Here is a 19142-nt window from a genome sequence, read left to right on the forward strand (position 1 = left end):
ATTCCTAAAGACAGGAAACCAGCTGGGCAAACTCCAAATTCTGCATCTCCATGTCTGATGTCAAAGTGGTCTTCATATCTTCAACTCCTTTTTCTTCTTTGTTGACTGCAACACACTTCTTTCTTCTGGGCTTGTTCCATTCCCTGTTAGCAGCTTCCCTCAGCAGAGAGAGGCCACAGCTCTGTCATCTCAAGCATCTTGGGGTCTCCAAGGCAACTTCAATGTTATAACTTCTTGTTTCAATGTCTCTGATCCACACATGATCTTCTGGGCTCCTCCAAAGGGTTAGTGTCACTTCTCCAGCTCTGTCCTCGGTAGCACTTGAAGCTCAGGTTGATCTACTACACAGCTGCTGTTGTTCTTGGTGATTATCCCATGGCACTGGCATCTCCAATATTCTAGGGTCTTCCATTGCAACCAGGCTTCACCAAAACCTCTCACAGGCTCTCCTCATGACACCAAGCCTCAGCTCCTTTGCATGACCCCTTCAGTCCTGGGGCATTGATTGCAACTGAGGCTGCACCTTCACCAATGGCCTTTCATGGCCTCTCACAGTGCCAAGCCTCAGCTGCTCTTCACAATGCCTTCATGCCTTCAAAACCAGTCCCACCTGGGTGACTCTTACACACTACCAAGTGCAGCTGCTGCAGGAGGTACAACCTTGACTATCTCTGGAACACAGCTTCTTTGTGCTCTCAAAAAACACTTCCCAGAAGATTTCACCTCAGTGATGCTGGTCTCGCTTAATCACCACAAATTTCTTAGCTCCAGCTAATCAGAATCAATTATCTCAGTAGTCCCTTCTGTTCTAGATTCTAAAGCCAGAGTCATGTGGCCAAAGCTGATATGTTCTGCTACTTCTGGGTCTGGAACATGCTGTTCCTTACTCTAGTACATTGTCTCTTCCTGCTTTCCAACTCCTTCAATGCCTAAACTCGGCTGTCCTGGACTTTGCTCTGTAGACTGACTTTGAACTCAGAGATCTGCATGCCTGTGTCCTAAGCACTGGGATTAAAGGTGTGGTCCAGCACACTTGGGTTTAAGTTTTTCCTCTTATAACTTGTTGCAGTAAAAGTAAAAATGATTTTGTTGCTATCTGTCAGGCAGACTGAGACTCCGAGGGATCTCTCACTCTGGGGGCCACTCCAGTGTGTAGCTAGACACCTAGTCTCACACTGTCCTCTATGCAGTTAGTTACCAAGCCTGGTACCCACACATCTCATTCCATGGGCCCTGCTTGCCCTCACCTCTTGAGGGTACAGAACTGGAAATGCACGCTTCAGCTGCCTCTCAGCCATTGCTTTCACACACTGTCCTCCACAGCCCAATAAAAACATGACTCGACAATCAGTAACTTATCAAACAAGTTTATATGTTAAATTCTCAATCCATAATACACTCAATAAATTCACTGCCAATTAATAAAGATATAAATCACCCACCTCAAAAAGATAAAACTGATCTAATTCACTTTGATCCGAACCATCCTCCACTGCCACCTCCATCTTAAATCTCCTGCTTTCTCCTTCTCTTCTGACTTAACAGAGCTTTGTCTCCCCCCCTACTGTCCAATCATATATTGCTTTGACATCAACCTACAGAACTTGCTCTGTTCTAGGCTGGCCGTGAACTCAGAGGTCTGCTTGTCTTTGCTTCCTGGTATTAAAGGATTGTACAACCATGTCTAGACCTAAATTTAGCTCGGTAAAATCTTGCCACAAGGTCATTACTTTCATAATTTAATTCAATATCCTTTAACCCAGGATTCAGCTCCATTTCACTTCCTAGTTCCCCTTTAATACCCAAACCATATATTTTCTATTTTGCTTACTAAGCTTTGCTATGCTTGTTCAAAATATTCACCATGAGACTTAACCAGAGAAAAAGTCTCTGCTGGGATTGTTGGAGACTTCCTTTTCAATGTATTTAATATAAGTCTCATTGCCTTAGACTCTTGAGATAAGGGCAAAAAGCAGCCACGTTCTTCACCAAAATACCTTCAAACTCTCTCTAAGCCACATTCTGAAATTCTTCTCCACTGAAACATCTTGGGCCAGGTCTGTACAGTTCAAATTATACTCAGCAACAAAGTCTTCCATATTCCTACTAGGATAGCCAGTTAAGCCCCAATTAAAGCCTTCCACTGCTTTTCAAATCCAAAGTCGCCAAATTCACATTCTTCAAAACAAAAGCATGGTCTGGCCTATCACGATACCCCACTCCTGTTACCAACTTTTTTCCTTAGTGTTTTCTTTTTGCGAACAGATACCATGACCAAGGCAAGTTTTATAAAGGACAACATTTAGTTGGGGCTGGCTTACAGGTTCAGAGGTTCAGTCCATTATCATCAAGGCAGGAGCATGGCAGCATCCAGGCAGGCATGGTGCAAGAGAAGCTGAGAGCTCTACATCTTCATCTGAAGGAAGCCAGAAACAGACTGGGCAACCTCAGGCAGCTATGATGAGAGTCTCCAAGCCCACCTGCACAGTGACACACTTCCTTCAACAAGGCCACACCTTTTAATAGTGCCACTCCCTGGGATGAGCATATGCAAATCATCACAGTCTCTCAGTTAAACTCAGAGTTGTTTCAACAGCCAGTTTGCTCTTTCCCTGTGTCTGCCCTCCAAGGCTGCAATCACAGGTAAGCTAGCACACAGACTAAAATTTCCATGGGTTCTGGGCATCCAGAATCCTGTCTTTTTGTTTGTTGATCAAGCACTTTATCTGCTGCGGCATCTTCCTGGACCTTGCCTTATTTTTCCAGTCTCTCACTGATCTGGAGTTTGCCCGTCAGGCTGGGCTGACTTGCCTGTGAGCCCCAGGGATCTGGCTGTTTTCACATCCTCAGCACTGAGACTACAAGCATGTGCTACCTTGTCAGCTCTTCATGTGGGTTCTGGGGATTGAACTGAGGTCCTCTTACTTTCAAGGCTTGTGTTGTATTGACTGGGATAGCTTTCAAGCTGACATACTGTTTTTGTTTAAGCGAATAGAAATGATCTTCTGACACCTATGTACTGATCACACTTAGCCACAAAGGTTAATGAGAAGGTAAAACCTGTCCAACCCTGAGGCTGAGAAGAAGGAAAAGGAAGCAATAAGAAGATGGAGTGGCTGCCAACACAACCAAAGGTGCAGAGAAGCACCACTTGAAGATTTGAGAGCTTGGGCCTCCCATCATAAGAAGTTAGGAGATACTAGGCAATTCTTTCTCTTACAGTTTGGTTATTGTGGACCAGATGCTTTTGTTCAAAGTTGAAGACACAGCCATGGTATCTGTGTCAGGCTTCCCCTTGCTCAGTGGGCTCCAGGCTAAAGCCTGCCCTCTCTGGATGAGGAGCTAAGCCCTTCCCACAAGCTTTTGTGAGACCCATGAGAGACTTTGAAACTGTGTTCTTCTGATGTCTTTGCTCGGACGACAGTGATGTGGCTCCTGCTACAAATACAACTGAAGTAGCCTAGTTTTCGACCAAAGCCCATGTTGGAGTCACAGTGATAGTGGGCACAGAGACTGCAGCAAATGGCAGGCCAGAGTACATGGAACCTTGGTAATGACAGAGATTAGCCCGGCCGGTGAAATCAACGGATCAGTGACTTATTTAAGAATACTGAATGGAGCTCTCTCAAGAAAAAACAATAAAAAATACTCTTGCCCACAACTTTAAGCTTTTACAGAATTAATTATCATGGTGGGCTTGCAGCACTAGTTCCTTGCCTCTTCCTCTACACCTATTTCTTCTTGAGTAAAGGCCAAAAGGAGAGAATATTTTGTCCAAAGAAATATGTCTTAGATTGATTTCATATTGCATATATATCTGTGTATGAGCATATGCCAAGTGTGAGTGTCTGTGGAGGCCAGAAGGGGGCATCAGATCCTCCAGGGGCTGAATTTGCTGGCAGCTGTGAGATGTGAGATGTGAGTGGATTCCACCTGCCACATGCCCTGCCTTAGAGTAATTGTCTAATTGTTTCTATATTTTTTTTGAATAGACAATACAATATGTTAATGTCATGTCTTCTGAATGAGTACGGAATTTGTTTGTTTGTTTTCCTTCTGAGTCAATAAACAAAGTCAGTTTGTCTGAATGTCTTCCCTTAGGGATCTTTTGAGCTCTCAGCCTATTCAAGAAGATACCTGTGTCCTAGTATGATACCCACTAGTTTTTCAGTGAGATGTACTGATGCTTAATCCTAATTGAGCTATGGATAAGTTTCCATTTTCACCAAGTCACAGCTTCTGTATCCTTAACCTTCATTTGTTAGGTTTTAGTGGCCCAAAAACTCTAAAAATTATCTCAAGGTAGGGGGCAGATTATTCTGCTTGTCTGCCTGCTACGGGAATGGAGGCTCACACACTGAAAACACCCAGAAGCTTGACTCTCCAGTCCCAGAGTGGAATCTGAGGGGTATGTAGATCACATGAAGAGAAGATCTAGGCTCTGCATTCGGTCAGGAAAAAGGAGTGGGTTGGAGCCTGTAGCTCATCCTCAGTGCCAAAACATATCCATCACTGTGAAGGAATCAAGGAGCAGAATGACCCACGCAAGACATGAAAACTCATCTGCCAGGGGCCTCAAGACCCACAGCAAAGAGAAAACATTGGCAGAGCTAAACTTTTGTCTTCTCTAGAGGTCTATGCCCTGGAAGAGTGACCCACATAGTCTGTGCCATCACCACACTATGGTGGTGGTCTTTCTGCTCAACAGACACTTTGTAGATTTGGAATCTTCAAGGAAGAAATGAGCAGAGAAAAGAGAATCAAACATAAAAAAACGACTCCTTCAGAAAGAGTGTTGCTCCTGACCCCTGCAGAGAAGCAAATGGTAGCAAAATTGCAAAGTGCTTCCTCTGACAAATGTGAAGGTGATGTAGTCATGGCAAAATAAGAATCTTTGGTTGTACATTTATAGGAAAAGAAACTCTGGAAAAACCACAAAGATGACAAAGAATAGATCAAATATTGAGGGAAACCAGAATCAGGAGTCGGACGCGAGTAAGGCCCGAGAAATGACAGGAATGTAGCTGAGAGGTGGAGCTTAAAGATAGCCTTCCCTCTTTCAGGGATTCAAAGCTTCTCTAGCATTCCCTTCTCCCCAGGCCTCAGCGTGATCTCTCCTGGCCCTGGGCCGTTAACCCTACATGCTCACTTGTATGTCACCACAGGGTCTGCTGGGAAGGCGTCATCCCAACCTTCCTCCATCACTGAGCAGAAGCAGCAAATGAAGAAGTTAGAGAAACTGACCACTGAGCTCCTTTGAAAGGGGTGAACTCCATGGCACCCTGGCCTGTTGCACCAACAAGGATTTCGACCACAGACAATGCCATCCTCTGCTACATAGGCGGCTGCAATTCAACCAACTAGAAAAACGTCACAAAATTTCAAGAAGAATTGTTCCTGTCTGAAAGAACTGCAGGGACAAAAATGGAGAAGAGCCCGAAGAAAAGGAGGTCCAGTGATAGGCCCAAATTGGGATCCAGCTCAAGGAGAGGACCCAAGACCTGACACTATTACTGAGGCCATGGTGTGCTTACAACCAGAGGCCTAGCATTGACTAACTTCCAAAAGGCTCAACAAGCAGCTGAAAGAGTCAGATGCAGATATTTACACCCAACCAATGGGCAGAAGCCAGGGACCCCTGTGGTTGAATTAGGGAATAGCTGGAAGAAGCTGAAAAGGAGGGTGACCCTATAGGAAGACCAGCAGTCTCAACTAACCTGTACCCCCAATATCTCTCAGACACTGACCAGGAAGTATACACCAGCTAATATGAGGCCCCTAACACATACACAGCAAAGGACTGCTGGATCTGGGTTCAGTCAGAGAAGACACACCTAACTCTCAAAAGACTTGAGGCCCAGGAAGTGGGGAGGACTGGTGGGGGTGGGTGGGTGGGAACATCCTCTTGGAGAGAGGGGAGGAGGCATGGGATGAGGAACTGTTGGAGGATGGACTGGGGTGGGGGGATAAAATATGGACTACAAAAAGATTAAAGAATAATAAAATAAAAACAAAAGACTAATGAGCAACTTAAACAAATTGAAGATAGCATGATAGTTGGAGTCAATAGTCCTGTGTAAAAGGTTTTCCGTACTGTGATGTCTGAATAAAACGACCCCCGTAGGCTCATGTGTTTGATGCTTGGAGTTCACGAGTGGAACGGTTTTGGCATGATTAGATGTGGTCTTGTTGGAAAAGGCAGGTCCCTGGGGGCTGGCTTCGAGGTTTCAAAAGACTGGGGTCATTCCCTCTGTGTGTGTGTGTGTGTGTGTGTGTGTGTGTGTGTGAGAGAGAGAGAGAGAGAGAGAGAGAGAGAGAGAGAGAGAGAGAGAGAGAGAGAGAGAGAGAGGTGGTTGTGGAGGACGGCACACATTGCACATGCCTGCATAAGAAAACTCACCGTATCCAAGGAGCTCTTGTGTAACTGTGTACTGTGCTCTGAAGGACCATCTGAGGTATCCAGCAGAAGTCCGGAAGTAAATGGGGAAACTCTCTCAAGTGTCCACACACCTAAGCCACTCCTGCCTTGTTGTCTCAGAAATGAATTTCTTTTTTTTTTAATGCAACAAGTGCTTTTAAAAAAGATTTATTTATTTTTATGTCTATGAGTACTGTCGTTGACTTCAGACACACCAGAAGAGGTCATTGGATTTCATTACAGATGGCTGTGAGCCACCATGTGGTTGCTGGGAATTGAACTCAGGACCTCTGGAAGAGTGAATAGTCAGTGCTCTTAATGGCTGAGCCATCTCCCTAGTCCCAGCAATGAATTTCAAGGGGGAAACTCAGAGTAATTGAATTTAGGACTATTATATCCTCTCCCCCCCTTTCTACAGACTTCCATTAGTTTCTACTTATATATGAACACAGCGCAAGGACCTACTAGATTTAAAACCCTTGCTTGATCATTTATTGAGCCTTATTGAATTGGGGCCACTTGGCTGTAGCAGCTCCCCATTCTGGGATGCTGGAACCAGTCCCCTGGAGGAAGCTGCCAGAGTTCCCTGGAGTCAAGTCTGAAGGGGTCTTTGGAGTAGCCCTTTGTCCTTAAGTTTATCACTCTTGAGATCAACATCACACAGAACAGTGATTCTCCTGTGGCTACGATGGGGAAATCTTTATTTTAAGAAGGATTTGAGTAGAGAGGTGCACACCCCCATGCCTGGCCCCCATGCCTGGCCTTCCATGGAACTACAGTTCTGCATTCATGCTTGTATTGTAAGTGCTTTACTGATGGAACATCTCCCCAGCCCATGTATTTTCTTACAGCACTCTTTCATTTCTAAGCCATGCTTTCTGTAGAAGAGGAGCTAGAATACCAGATGGTAAACATCAGTCTAAATCAAGCCACCATATAAGGGTCTTCCCACACAATTGAATGCTGGGGTCTTTTCTTGGAAGAGTGAAGGAGATTGTAGGGAAATACCTGGGAAGATAGTCTGGTGAACCTTCACACAATGGAGCAGACACCTATTCTGCTGGAAGCTCACGCTACAGTCAGACTGTTCCCCAGCACAGCAAACTATTAAGGCAAGCACACCTTACTCCAGCGCCCATCCCAGAACCAGCAGTTAGGGGGTTTCATAGTGTGCACAACCAACAGTGGTCAGTTAGACACTGCTGGTAATGGCTTGCTTTTAAAAAAATAGCCATTTCGGGTCTAGTGGAATTCTGCCATCTTTGTCACCATCACAGATGTGGTTGGGTTGCAGCATGAGCAGGCCACAACCTTTTCTTTCTTAAAAAATAAAATGGGAACTTCTGTTTCTCCAGAGGAAGGCAAGGAAGATGCGTGTTACACAGTCACACCCCAGTCTTCACCTTCACTGGGTTTGAATGGATGAAAATACACAGTTCATTTAATTTACTTGCTTTCCACTTTTGGATGATTACTGGACTACTGAGTCAACTCTTCCCCAACACAGCTCAACAATCAGAGTTTTCAACAAGCAAAGAACCCTAGACTTTCTTTTTCCAGATAGACATTTAAGTTACCATGGTTTATATGCTGCCATCTGGTAAGAACTTGGAAGGTCTTTGGTTACCAGTCACACTGTTCTCTGTTAAGGAAAAGTAGATTTTCCTTCCACAAAATGTGATGGTAAATATTTGCTCTTGTTTCTGAGCCAAGTATGGGGGAGAAGGACTCAGAATTGCACACAAACACAGTGGCATGGGACCTATAACACGTGTCATTCAGAAGTGGAGCTTCGGATGTCTGGAAACAGGTGACATGTAACAAAAGGGCATTTTTGTAAATGGCAGGCATTGAGCCAAAGCCCAATCTCTTCCTTTCATTTTAAGTGTGTCGTGATTTCCTGCACATGGATTAACGAAATAGGAGGATCCACGCATGTGGTGGCATGGGCTAGAAATGGAATGAACTCTACAACAAGAACAGAAAGGGAGAAGATACACAGCAAAGTTGAATCTGGAGAAGGCTACGAACCAGATGGAACCCTGCTGAGATTAATGAGTAAAGACAGAAAAGCCACAAGGAATAAAGTCACATTGAAAATGGGTAGAATCACATGGCTGGGAGAGACTGGAATGATAAAGAAGGGCACTCGCACGTCAACGTGTGCAATCAGGATAGCAGAACAGACAAGTTCTCACGGACTCTGTCAAAAATAAAAGAAAGCTTACGCCACATATAGCAATAAGTAAAATGTATGCACAAGTTGATGTTTCTGAAAATTTAAGAAAATGCTGATGGGTTGGACATGATTTGGGAATATGCCCTAAAGGCTTAACGCTGGAAGCTTGATTCCTGGTCTGACAATGTTTTCTTCTCCTTCTCTTTCTCCTCCTCCTCCTCCTCCTCCTCCTCCTTCTTCTCCTTCTCTTCCCTTTTCTTGTTTTTTCTTCTTTCTCTTCTTCTCCCTCCCCCTCTCTTCCATCTTCCTCCTCTCTTTTCTCCCCGCCTCTCTTCTCTTCCTCTTTTCTTCTCCTCTTTCTCTTCCTTTTCTTCCTTTCAGTCCTTCTCTTTCTCCTTAAGACAGAACCCTGCCTCCAATTGTACCACCACCTGACACCTCCAATTGTACCACCACCTGACATCCTAGGAGCCAATATATATATATTTAATATATATGTATATATTTATATATATATTTAAAGTATGTGCATTACCAAAATTTGAGAAAACACCAAAACTCCAAAAGTGAATTAAAAGCGATCCTTCTCTACAATTTTAAGCCTATTTTCTTTTTAACCATTTGGATGAAATTGCTTCTAAAAAGCCTTTTTTCTTGCTCTCTAGGAGTTCTTTGAATGCATTCAGATCTTTTGGCATGCTCACGTTCTTTCTTGGACAGATGTTACAATATTGTGCTTTGAGATAGGAGAGCTGATAAGGATAGGTCAGGTAGAGAGGGTATGAATAGCGCCCCCTACTGAGTGTCTCTTGGCTATAAATGTTTGGGTTCACTTCTGGTTTGTCTTTTGACAGATGCTTATGAAATCACTCTCACTGGGGATGCTTGCTTTAAATTCTCCTTTTGCCTCTGCCAAACATCTAATTAGCTGTCATTCTCCATCAAATCTGTTTCCTATCTATCCAATCCGCCTCACCACCCGCTCTGACCCAGGTATGCTGGCTAGTTTTATGTCAACTTGACACAAGCTGAAGTTATCCCAGAGAAAGGAGCCTCAGTTGAGAAAATGCCTCTATGAGATCCAGCTGGAAGGCATTTTCTCAATTGGTTATCAAGGGGGGAGGGCCCAGCCCATTGTGGGTGGTGACATCCCTGGGCTGCTAGACCTGGGTTCTATAAGAAAGCAGGCTGAGCAAGCCAGGGGAAGCAAGCCAGTAAGTAACATCCCTCCATGGCCTCTGCATCAGCTCCTGCTTGCTTAAGTTCCAGTCCTGACTTCCTTTGGTGATGAACAGCAATGTGGAATTGTAAGCCAAATAAACCCTTTCCTCCCCAACTTTGTTCTTGGCCATGATGTTTTGTGCAGAAATAGAAGCCCTAAGAGACCTGGGTCCAGGTGCCTTGTTGGCAAATTTTAAGAATTTTAGTTAAGCCTTTTTCCAGCTTTGCATGTAGGACCCGACTTTGACATTGTAAGTCCTGGGCTCCTTCTTCCCTACCCCGGGAGCTTTGACCATACTGTGTTATCATTGCTAGTTCATTTATTTCCTATCTTTGTCTCCAAAGGAGACAAAACCCACACCTAAGTTGTTCATCTCGTCTCGGTGTCCAGTGTGATGCGGCATTATTATTTAATACCAAGAATTACTCTGTAGGGAAGGTCAACGTAACCCAACCCTTGGCTGTGGTCGTGGTGTAGTGTTACAAAGCACTGTGCACATAGCACAGTTCTAGTCCAGTATTCTGCTGTGCTGCGGTGTCACTGGTCCATGTAATTGTGAGATCTGGGAACCAGGACTCTGCTTCCCCCTCTTTAGTGTCCTTGAGGCTGATATATAGTCACTGAACATCTAGTTTTGGGTACTTGTAACCTTTCTGAGAACGTAAAGGAACTTAGAAAACAGGCAAGCAAAATATAATTGCAGGGTTTCCCAGACCCTTCTTACCAATATACACAGAGAAGGAAACATTGTCCTCATTAGCAGTAAAATTCTTACATGGAAATATTATATGCAGAAAACCTTTAGGAGGGGCTGGGATTGTGGCTTAGTTGGCAGCTGCTTGACTGGCATATACCAAGCAGTTCATAAATCAGGCGTGGAGGCACATGCTACAGTCCCAGCACTAGGGAGGTGGAGGCCAGAGCATCAGGAGTTCACAGCCACCCTCAGCTACAAAGTGAGTTCTAGGGCACCCTGGGCTTCAAAAGCAAAACAAAATGAACCTCGCAGGATACCTGGTGAAGCTGGATCCTGGGAAGAGAGTTCTGAGTGTCAGCTATACACAACAGGGTCCTGGCGTTGAATGCCTATTGCTTTTTAGGAGCCTCTGGGAACAGGATCCTTATGATCACCAAAAGCCCCTGAACTCTGTATAATGACAACTAGTTTCCATGGCACAGCTGTGTTCATTTAGAAGGTCAGTGGCCTCACCCTGCACGTCACCGACATCTATCCTCCAGGCCCACACGTCACTCACAGCCGTGTCTTCCAGGCCTGCATGTCCCCCACAGCAGAGTCCTCGGATTCTGGGTCATAGGTTGTGAATTTCTTGATGAGGGACCAGGGGGAGCTTAGTTGGTGTCCCGGCGAAAAGCCAAGGATTAGCTGGGACAGGTGGGAATGGGGCAAGAGGAGAGGTGACCAGGACAGGGCAGCTGGAACCAGCAGCAGACATGTCAGTCTTTTGAGGCCCAGAGCCTGCAGGAGGGTGTGCTGAAGAGAATCTTCCTCTGGTGAATGGTTTATCATGAACCAGACAAGCTAGGGAAGGGTAAAATGAGGCATATGACTACCAAACAGGGCTAAGTGCTACCCAGCTGGAGTGGCTGTGGGCATGATCTTACTGTCCATCCTCCCGCCTAAAGAAAACTTGGCAGACATCTGAAGATTCAGATGAACTCAAGGACCATTAGCCTTCTGATCTCAGTGAAGTGAAGCTCTCAAGGGTTCGCGGAGGTCTCTCTGGCTGACCCAAGTTGTTTCAAAGTCTTTGGGGGATCAGGGATCTTCACTCAGACCTACCCATTAAGCAAAGGGAAAGAAGTTTGAATATGTTATCATTGTCACTGAGGTGTGTGCTGGGTCAGTTTTGTCCTGCTGACAATATCGGTATTGAGTTTAGGGAAACCCACACCATCAGCCTAGACTCTATTGTTCCTGCCTGGGCTGGACATTCTGTAAAGTCAGTAGGCTAGGCAGCCACATGATAGTTTTCTATCAGGCTGCCCAAGAGATATCTGGATTCACGCCAGAATTAAGTTCTCTCATGTGTCTGGCAATGAAATCACCTGACCTGATGTGTTCTGTAAGGGGGTCCATCACAGTGGTAGAAATGAAACCAGGGCGCACATGAACACACAGAATGCAGCCGTCACAAAAATACAGAAAATCTTGCCTCGTCTTCTCCATGGGTCGCCATGTAACTGAGCATTCTTGATTTCCGAATGACTTGCCTAATACTGTTCCCGACCTTTGTATTAGAATTTTCTCAGCAGAGCATCTATTGGTCTTTCTCTTGCCCTGTTGGTGGTGCCATGGCTTATGTAAGCAATCTTTATATATGTAAATGAGTTATTTCTTCTTTTTGCCATCACACATAAATGATACAACAAATACCTCTCAAATGCCTCTATGTGCACTTTTGTTCATCGAAGATAATGACAGAGGAGCAACTACAAAAGTCAGACACATTTATTATATGGGTGGACCACTGTGTCCCTAAAGGAATGTACCATTGGTGACTACCTATACTCGAAATTACTAACACTATTTTATTAATTTGATAGGTAAAAAATATCCTTTCAGTTTTAATTTGTATTTCTTCAAAATGAAGACGCACATTTTATAGCTGGCCATTTCTACGTTATCATTTTTGGGATTGAGTGTTTTAGAAGCTATTTGATGTGCATGGGTATTTTGCTTCTATTTATGTGCACAAAGCACTTGCCTGATGCCTGTGGAGGCCAGAGGAGGGCATTGAATTTGCATGGGCTGGAGTTAGAGATGGTTGTGAGTTACCATGGGTGTGTGGGGGATCGAACCAGGGTCTTTATAAGATCAGACAATGCTCTTAACCTCTGAGCCATCACTCCAACCCCTTTGCATGTTTATTTTTCTCTTATAGATAGTGTCTCTTCTAGACTTGAAATTTACCACGTAAGTTATGCTGGTTGATTGCTGAGCCCCAGGGACCTGCCTACCACCACCACCCCAACGGAGATTCATCACCTTCTTTCTCCTCCACCCCTTTTTACAGTGGCTTGAGGATTAAGCTCAGGTCTTTGTGCTTGCAAGCTAAGCATCTTTACTGACTGAGCCAACTCCTCGGGCCTAATATTTGTCTTTAAAAACAATGTATTTACTATGTTACTTTGATGAGATACTAATGCCATTTTTAAGAGCCATGAATTTTAAGAAAAAAACCTGTCATGACTGAGTCAGTAATGTTAGGAATACTCCCTGCTGTAATTTTACAGAAGGCATGCAGTTGTGGTTATACACTGTGAGTATAGGCAGGCTTGGTGATTGTGCAACTTGTATCCTCATTTTTATGTTCAGGGTACTTTTCAAGTGTGATCCACACAATAAACAACATATTTTGAAATTTCATCATACCTATCATACCAAAAGTCTTTATTCCAAGCCCATAATGTACATTCTGAGTTTTTTTTTATTTCCTAAAAAAAATTCTTCTCTCACTTTTTTTTTTAAGATTTATTTTTTCAATAGTTGATTGTCCTGGCCCACAGCTCCCTTGTGTATTTTGGATTGATGTTGTGGTGAAGGGAAAAAACAAAATAAAGAAATATAAAGAGGATAAAAAAACCCCAAAATCTAGTAAAGCAGCGGCCATTTCCTGGGACTGCTGAGAGCAGACTGAGGTGGAAAATCCTGGCTGGGAAGAAGAGCTTGATACATCAGTGCAACAAACTGTGTGGGCTAGAGCTCCCACTGATGGAGTTTAGGGGGTAAGTGAGGTTGGTGTGTGTGGGGTTTGGGGGAGTGGGAGAGAAGCTCTGCCTCTGGCCTGATTCAGCAAAGTCAGCTCCAGCAGCAATGATGCCCTTTTTCTTTAGCTTAGCAGAAGATCTGCTTTTTTGACTTGAAGGTAAATTCTTTTTTCTTCCTTTTTTTCTTGGCCTGCAATAAGAAGACAAATTAGACTGGTGAGGAAAAAATTATGAGGAGCTGAAAAGGAGCATCAAGTGGGTAATAAAGAAATGAAACAAAACTTAAGTGTAGGTTTTGCCCAAGATCATTCTTGCATTGCTTTCTGAGTGATGGCATTCATGAAGGAAATGGGTAGAGTTTGAAGAATAACTCACTGAAGTTAAATTAAACCTGGTATCCCACATTCCTCCATAACAGAGAATGTAGCTGAGGACTGAATATAACTCTGCACTGGTAAAATATAATGAATGCAGAATCCAGACACTTTGGTCAGTCCTCACACAGAATTTAAAAAGTTCTTTTTACCAAGTCTTTCCTATTTCATGAGTGAAGGCTGCAATTAGAACATTGCTCAGACAGTACTTTCTCTAAGTATTATCTCTATGAATATACGGATGCTGCTGATAGTCCTGGGAGGAGGGATACTCTCCTTCCTGTGCTGCTCCCAGCCCCGCCCTTTTCACATGTTCCTGTTTGCACTGAATCAGGTATGGGCTGCTCTAGATCCCCAACTTCTCCCTCAGTTTCCCCACATGGTCTCAGTATCTGGACCAGTCCAGTATGAGATGAGGGTGACAGAGTCTCATCAAATCAACCAGTGGTGCTGTAAGCCTCTCAGGTTTCAGGAAGGGGAACAAGCAAATCTACTAAGCTGCCCGACTCTCCAGGGCCAGCTACAGAGCATCAATGACAGAGACAGCAATAGTGGTGGGGTCATGAACAGCAGAAGCAACAGCAATGTCAGCAAGAGTTGCAGTGTCAATGACAGCAACAATGTCAGCAGCAGCAATGATGTCAGCCACAACAATGTCAACAGCAATGGTAACAACAGCATTGAGGGCAGTACCAATGTCAACAGTAGCAATAATAACAACACCAAGAGCAGCAGTGTCAGCAACACCATGGATAGCAACTGTAGCAACAGTAGCAGCAGTGACTGCATTGATAGCAACGTCAACACAGATGATAACAGCAGCAGCAGCAGTAAAACAACAGCAGGAGGAATTGCAACAATACCAACAACAGCAGCAGCTACAGTAACAACAGCAACAGCAAGGACAGCAGCAACAGCTGTAATAGAGATCGTGAAAGCAACAAAAGCAACAGTAACATAAACAACAACAACAACAGTAACTGCAGTAACATCAATAGTTACCACAGCAACAACAGTAACTGTAGCAACAACCACAATAAAGGCAACAATAGCAACAGTAACAGTGGTTACAGGAACAGTAGCAACAGCAATAGTGACAGCAGCAACTGGGACAGAAGCAAGAATAGTAACTGCAGCAGCAGGAACAGTAATGACAGCAACAGTAACCACAGAAATAGTAACAATAGCAACTGCAACAGTAACACTAGCAACAACAGTAACTTCAGCAACAGTAACAGCAACAACAGCAACTGCAACAGTAACAACAACAGAAAGTATATCAGTAGTAATAGCAACAAAAACAGCAGCAACACCAGTAACTGTTGCAACAATTACAGCAACAATAGCAAGGGTGATAAAAGCAACAGCAACAGCAGAAATAGCAACATTGATAGTAGCAACAGCAGCAGTGACAATATCAATAACAGTAACAGCACAAAGAGCACCAGTAACAGCACAAACAGCAGTAGTAACAGTAGCAACAATAGTAAATGCAGCAACAGTAACAACAGCAACAGTGTCAGCAATATCAACAACAGTAAATACAACAACCACCACAATAACAGCTATAACAACTTCAATTGCAACAACAGTAATTGTAGCAACAGAAACAGTAACAGTAGCAACCATAGCAGCAACAGTAACAGCAGCAGCAAGAATAACTGCAACAAAACCAGTAATAACTGGAACAACAATAACTGTAGCAACAGACCCAGTGAGGGCAACAACAACAGTGACAATAGCATCAACAGCAGTAACCACAATTACCACAGTAACAATAGCAACAGCAGCAACAATAGTAAATACAATACTAGCAACAGTAACAGCAGCAACAAGAAGAATAACAAGAACAACAGCAACAGCTGCAACAGCCATTGTTTCAGGAGCAACAGGAACAGTTGCAACAGTAGCATTGACAGCAGCATTAGTGACAATGACAATAGCAGAAACAGCAACAGTGACAAAAGCAGCAACAAAAGTAAATTCAACAACAGCAACAGTAAGAGAAACAACAGCAACAGTGACAGCAGCAACAGCAGCAACAGTAACAATATCAGTAACAATAGTAAATGCAGCAACAGCAACAGCGACATCAACAATAGTTTTGGTAGCAACAACAACACCAGTAGCAGTAACAGTGACAATGACAACAGCAACAATAACAGTAACTGCAACAATAGTAATAGTGACAGCAGCAAAATTATCCATAACAGCAGCAACAGTAACAATGACAGTAACAACAACAATAACTGCAGCAACAGTGACAGTGGCAGTGACAACAGTAATAGCAGCAAAAGCAACAATAAGAGAAGTAATAGCTACAGCAGTGTCAGCAACAGTAACAAAAGCATCAACAACAGTAAAAGAAATAACAGTAACAGCAATAACAATAACAATGGCAACAGAAATAGTAACAGCAGCAACAGTAGCAACAACAACAGCAATAGTGACAGAAACAAAAACAACTGCAGCAGCAACAGAAATAGTAGCAGTCACAGTAACAGTAAAAGTAATAACAAGAATAACTTCAGCAACAGCAACAATAACAAAAACAATGATAACTGCAACAACAGAAACAGTGACAGAAACAGTAACATCAGTAACTATAACAGCTGCTACAGTAACTGCAGCAACAATAACAGCAACATCAACAACAGCAGTAACAATAGCAACAGTGAAAATAGCAACAACAATAGTAAATGCAGAAATAGCAACAGTGACAACAGCAACAATGACAACAGTAACAGTAACACTGAAAACAAGCAATAACAGCAACTACAGCAAGAGTAATAGCAGCAATAGCAACAATGACAGCATTAACAGTAACAGTGTAAACAGCAACAGCAACAGTGACAACAGCAACAGCAACAGTGACAACACTAACAGTAACAGTGTCAACAGCAGCAACAACAATGACAACAGTAACAGTGAAAACAGTAGCAATAACAGCAACTACAGCAATAGTAATATCAGCAAGAGCAATAGTGACAACACTAACAGTAACAGTGTCAACAGCAACAGCAACAGTAACTATGATAACAATAGCAACAGTAGGAGTAACAGCAACTACAGCAACAGTAATAACAGCAATAGCAACAGTGAAAACACTAACAATAACAGTATCAACAGCAACAGCAACGGTGATAACAACAGCAACAGCAGCAATAGCAACAGTGATAACACTAACAGTAACAGTGTCAACAGCAACAGCAACAATGACAACACTAAGAGTAACATTAAAAGCATCAACAGGAACAGTGATAACAACAGCAACAGCAGCAACACCAACAGTGACAACACTAACAGTAACAGTGTCTACAGCAACAGCAACAGTAGGAGTAACAGCAACTACAGCAACAGAAATAGCAGCAATAGCAACAGTGATAACACTAACAGTAACAGTGTCAACAGCAACAGCAACAATGACAACACTAAGAGTAACAGTAAAAGCATCAACAGGAACAGTGATAACAACAGCAACAGCAGCAACACCAACAGTGACAACACTAACAGTAACAGTGTCTACAGCAACAGCAACAGTAGGAGTAACAGCAACTACAGCAACAGAAATAGCAGCAATAGCAACAGTGACAACACTAACAGTAACAGTGACAGCAGCAACAGCAACAGTGACAACAACAGCAACAGCAACAGTGATAACAACAGCAACAGCAGCAATAACAGCAACTACAGCAACAGTAATAGTAGCAAAAACAATAGTGACAACACTAACAGTAATAGTGACAGCAGCAACAGCAACAGTGACAACACTAACAGTAACAGTGTCAACAGCAACAGCAACAGTGATAAGAACAGCAACAACAGCAATAACAGCAACTACAGCAACAGTAATAGCAATAGCAACAGTGACAAAACTAAGAGTAACAGTGTCAGCAGCAATAGCAACAGTGAAAACACTAAGAGTAAAAGTGACAGCAGCAACAGGAACAGTGACAAGAACAGCAACAGCAGCAACAGCAACGGTGACAACACTAACAGTAACAGTGTCAACAGCAACAGCAAAAGTGATAACAACATCAACAACAGCAATAACAGCAACTACAGCAACAGTAATAGCAGCAATAGCAACAGTGACAAAACTAAGAGTAACAGTGTTAGCAGCAATAGCAACAATGACAACAGTAACAGTGAAAACAGTAGCAATAACAGCAACTTCAGCAACAGTGACAACAACAGCAACAGCAGCAATAGCAACAGTGACAAAACTAAGAGTAACAGTGTCAGCAGCAATAGCAACAATGACAACAGTAACAGTGAAAACAGCAGCAATAACAGCAACTACAGCAACAGTGACAACAACAGCAACAGCAGCAACAGCAACAGTGACAACCTTAACAGTAACAGTGTCAACAGCAACAGCAACAGTGATAGCAACAGCAACAGCAGCAGCAACAGCAACTACAGCAACAGTAATAGCAGCAATAGCAACAGTGACAACACTAAGAGTAAAAGTGACAGCAGCAATAGCAACAGTGACAGCAACAGCAACAGTGATAACAACAGCAACAGCAGCAATAACAGCAACTACAGCAACAGTAACAGCAGCAATAGCAACAGTGAAAACACTCACAGTAACAGTGTCAACAGCAACAACAACGGTGATAACAACAGCAACTACAGCAACAGTAATAGCAGCAACAGCAGCAGTGGTAACACTAACAGTAACAGTGTCAACAGCAACAGCAACAGTAACTATGATAACAATAACAGCAGCAACAACAGCAACTACAGCAACAGTAATAGCAGCAATAGCAACAGTGACAACACTAAGAGTAAAAGTGACAGTAGCAATAGCAACACTGACAACAAGAGCAATAGCAACAGCAACAGTGATAACAACAGCAACAGTAACGGCAACTACAACAACAGTAATAGCAGCAATAGTAACAGTGACAAATAAGAGTAAAAGTGACAGCAGCAACAGGAACAGTGAAAAGAACAGCAACAGCAGCAACAGCAACAGTGACAACAGTAACAGTGACAGTGTCAATAGCAACAGCAACAGTGATAGCAACAGCAATAACAGCAATAACAGCAACTAAAGCAAGATTAATAGCAGCAATAGCAACAGTGACAACACTAAAAGTAACAGTGGCAGCAGCAAAAGCAACAACAACAACAACTACAGCAGCAACAGCAACAGTAACAGTGAAAACAGCAGCAATAACAGCAACTACAGAAATCGTAATAGCAGCAATA

The 19142-nt window shown here is 43.3% G+C and overlaps 1 protein-coding gene across 1 annotated transcript in view; it reads right to left on the bottom strand.

Annotated features, from left to right (window-relative positions):
• Nucleotides 1–13542: 13542 nt before the first annotated feature.
• LOC308439622 (solute carrier family 22 member 2-like) overlaps nucleotides 13543–19142 on the bottom strand; it is a gene marked incomplete at its 5' end in the record, with an annotated part of 38743 nt that continues 33143 nt past the window's right edge. The window contains 2 exon segments of the mRNA XM_080941508.1: nucleotides 13543–13730; nucleotides 13732–13738. Coding sequence (XP_080797634.1) covers nucleotides 13671–13730; nucleotides 13732–13738 — 67 coding nt within the window. The 3' untranslated portion in view covers nucleotides 13543–13670.

This window comes from Micromys minutus (assembly GCF_963924665.1).
Source record: "Micromys minutus genome assembly, chromosome: 30".
In the NCBI taxonomy this organism is placed as follows: domain Eukaryota; kingdom Metazoa; phylum Chordata; class Mammalia; order Rodentia; family Muridae; genus Micromys; species Micromys minutus.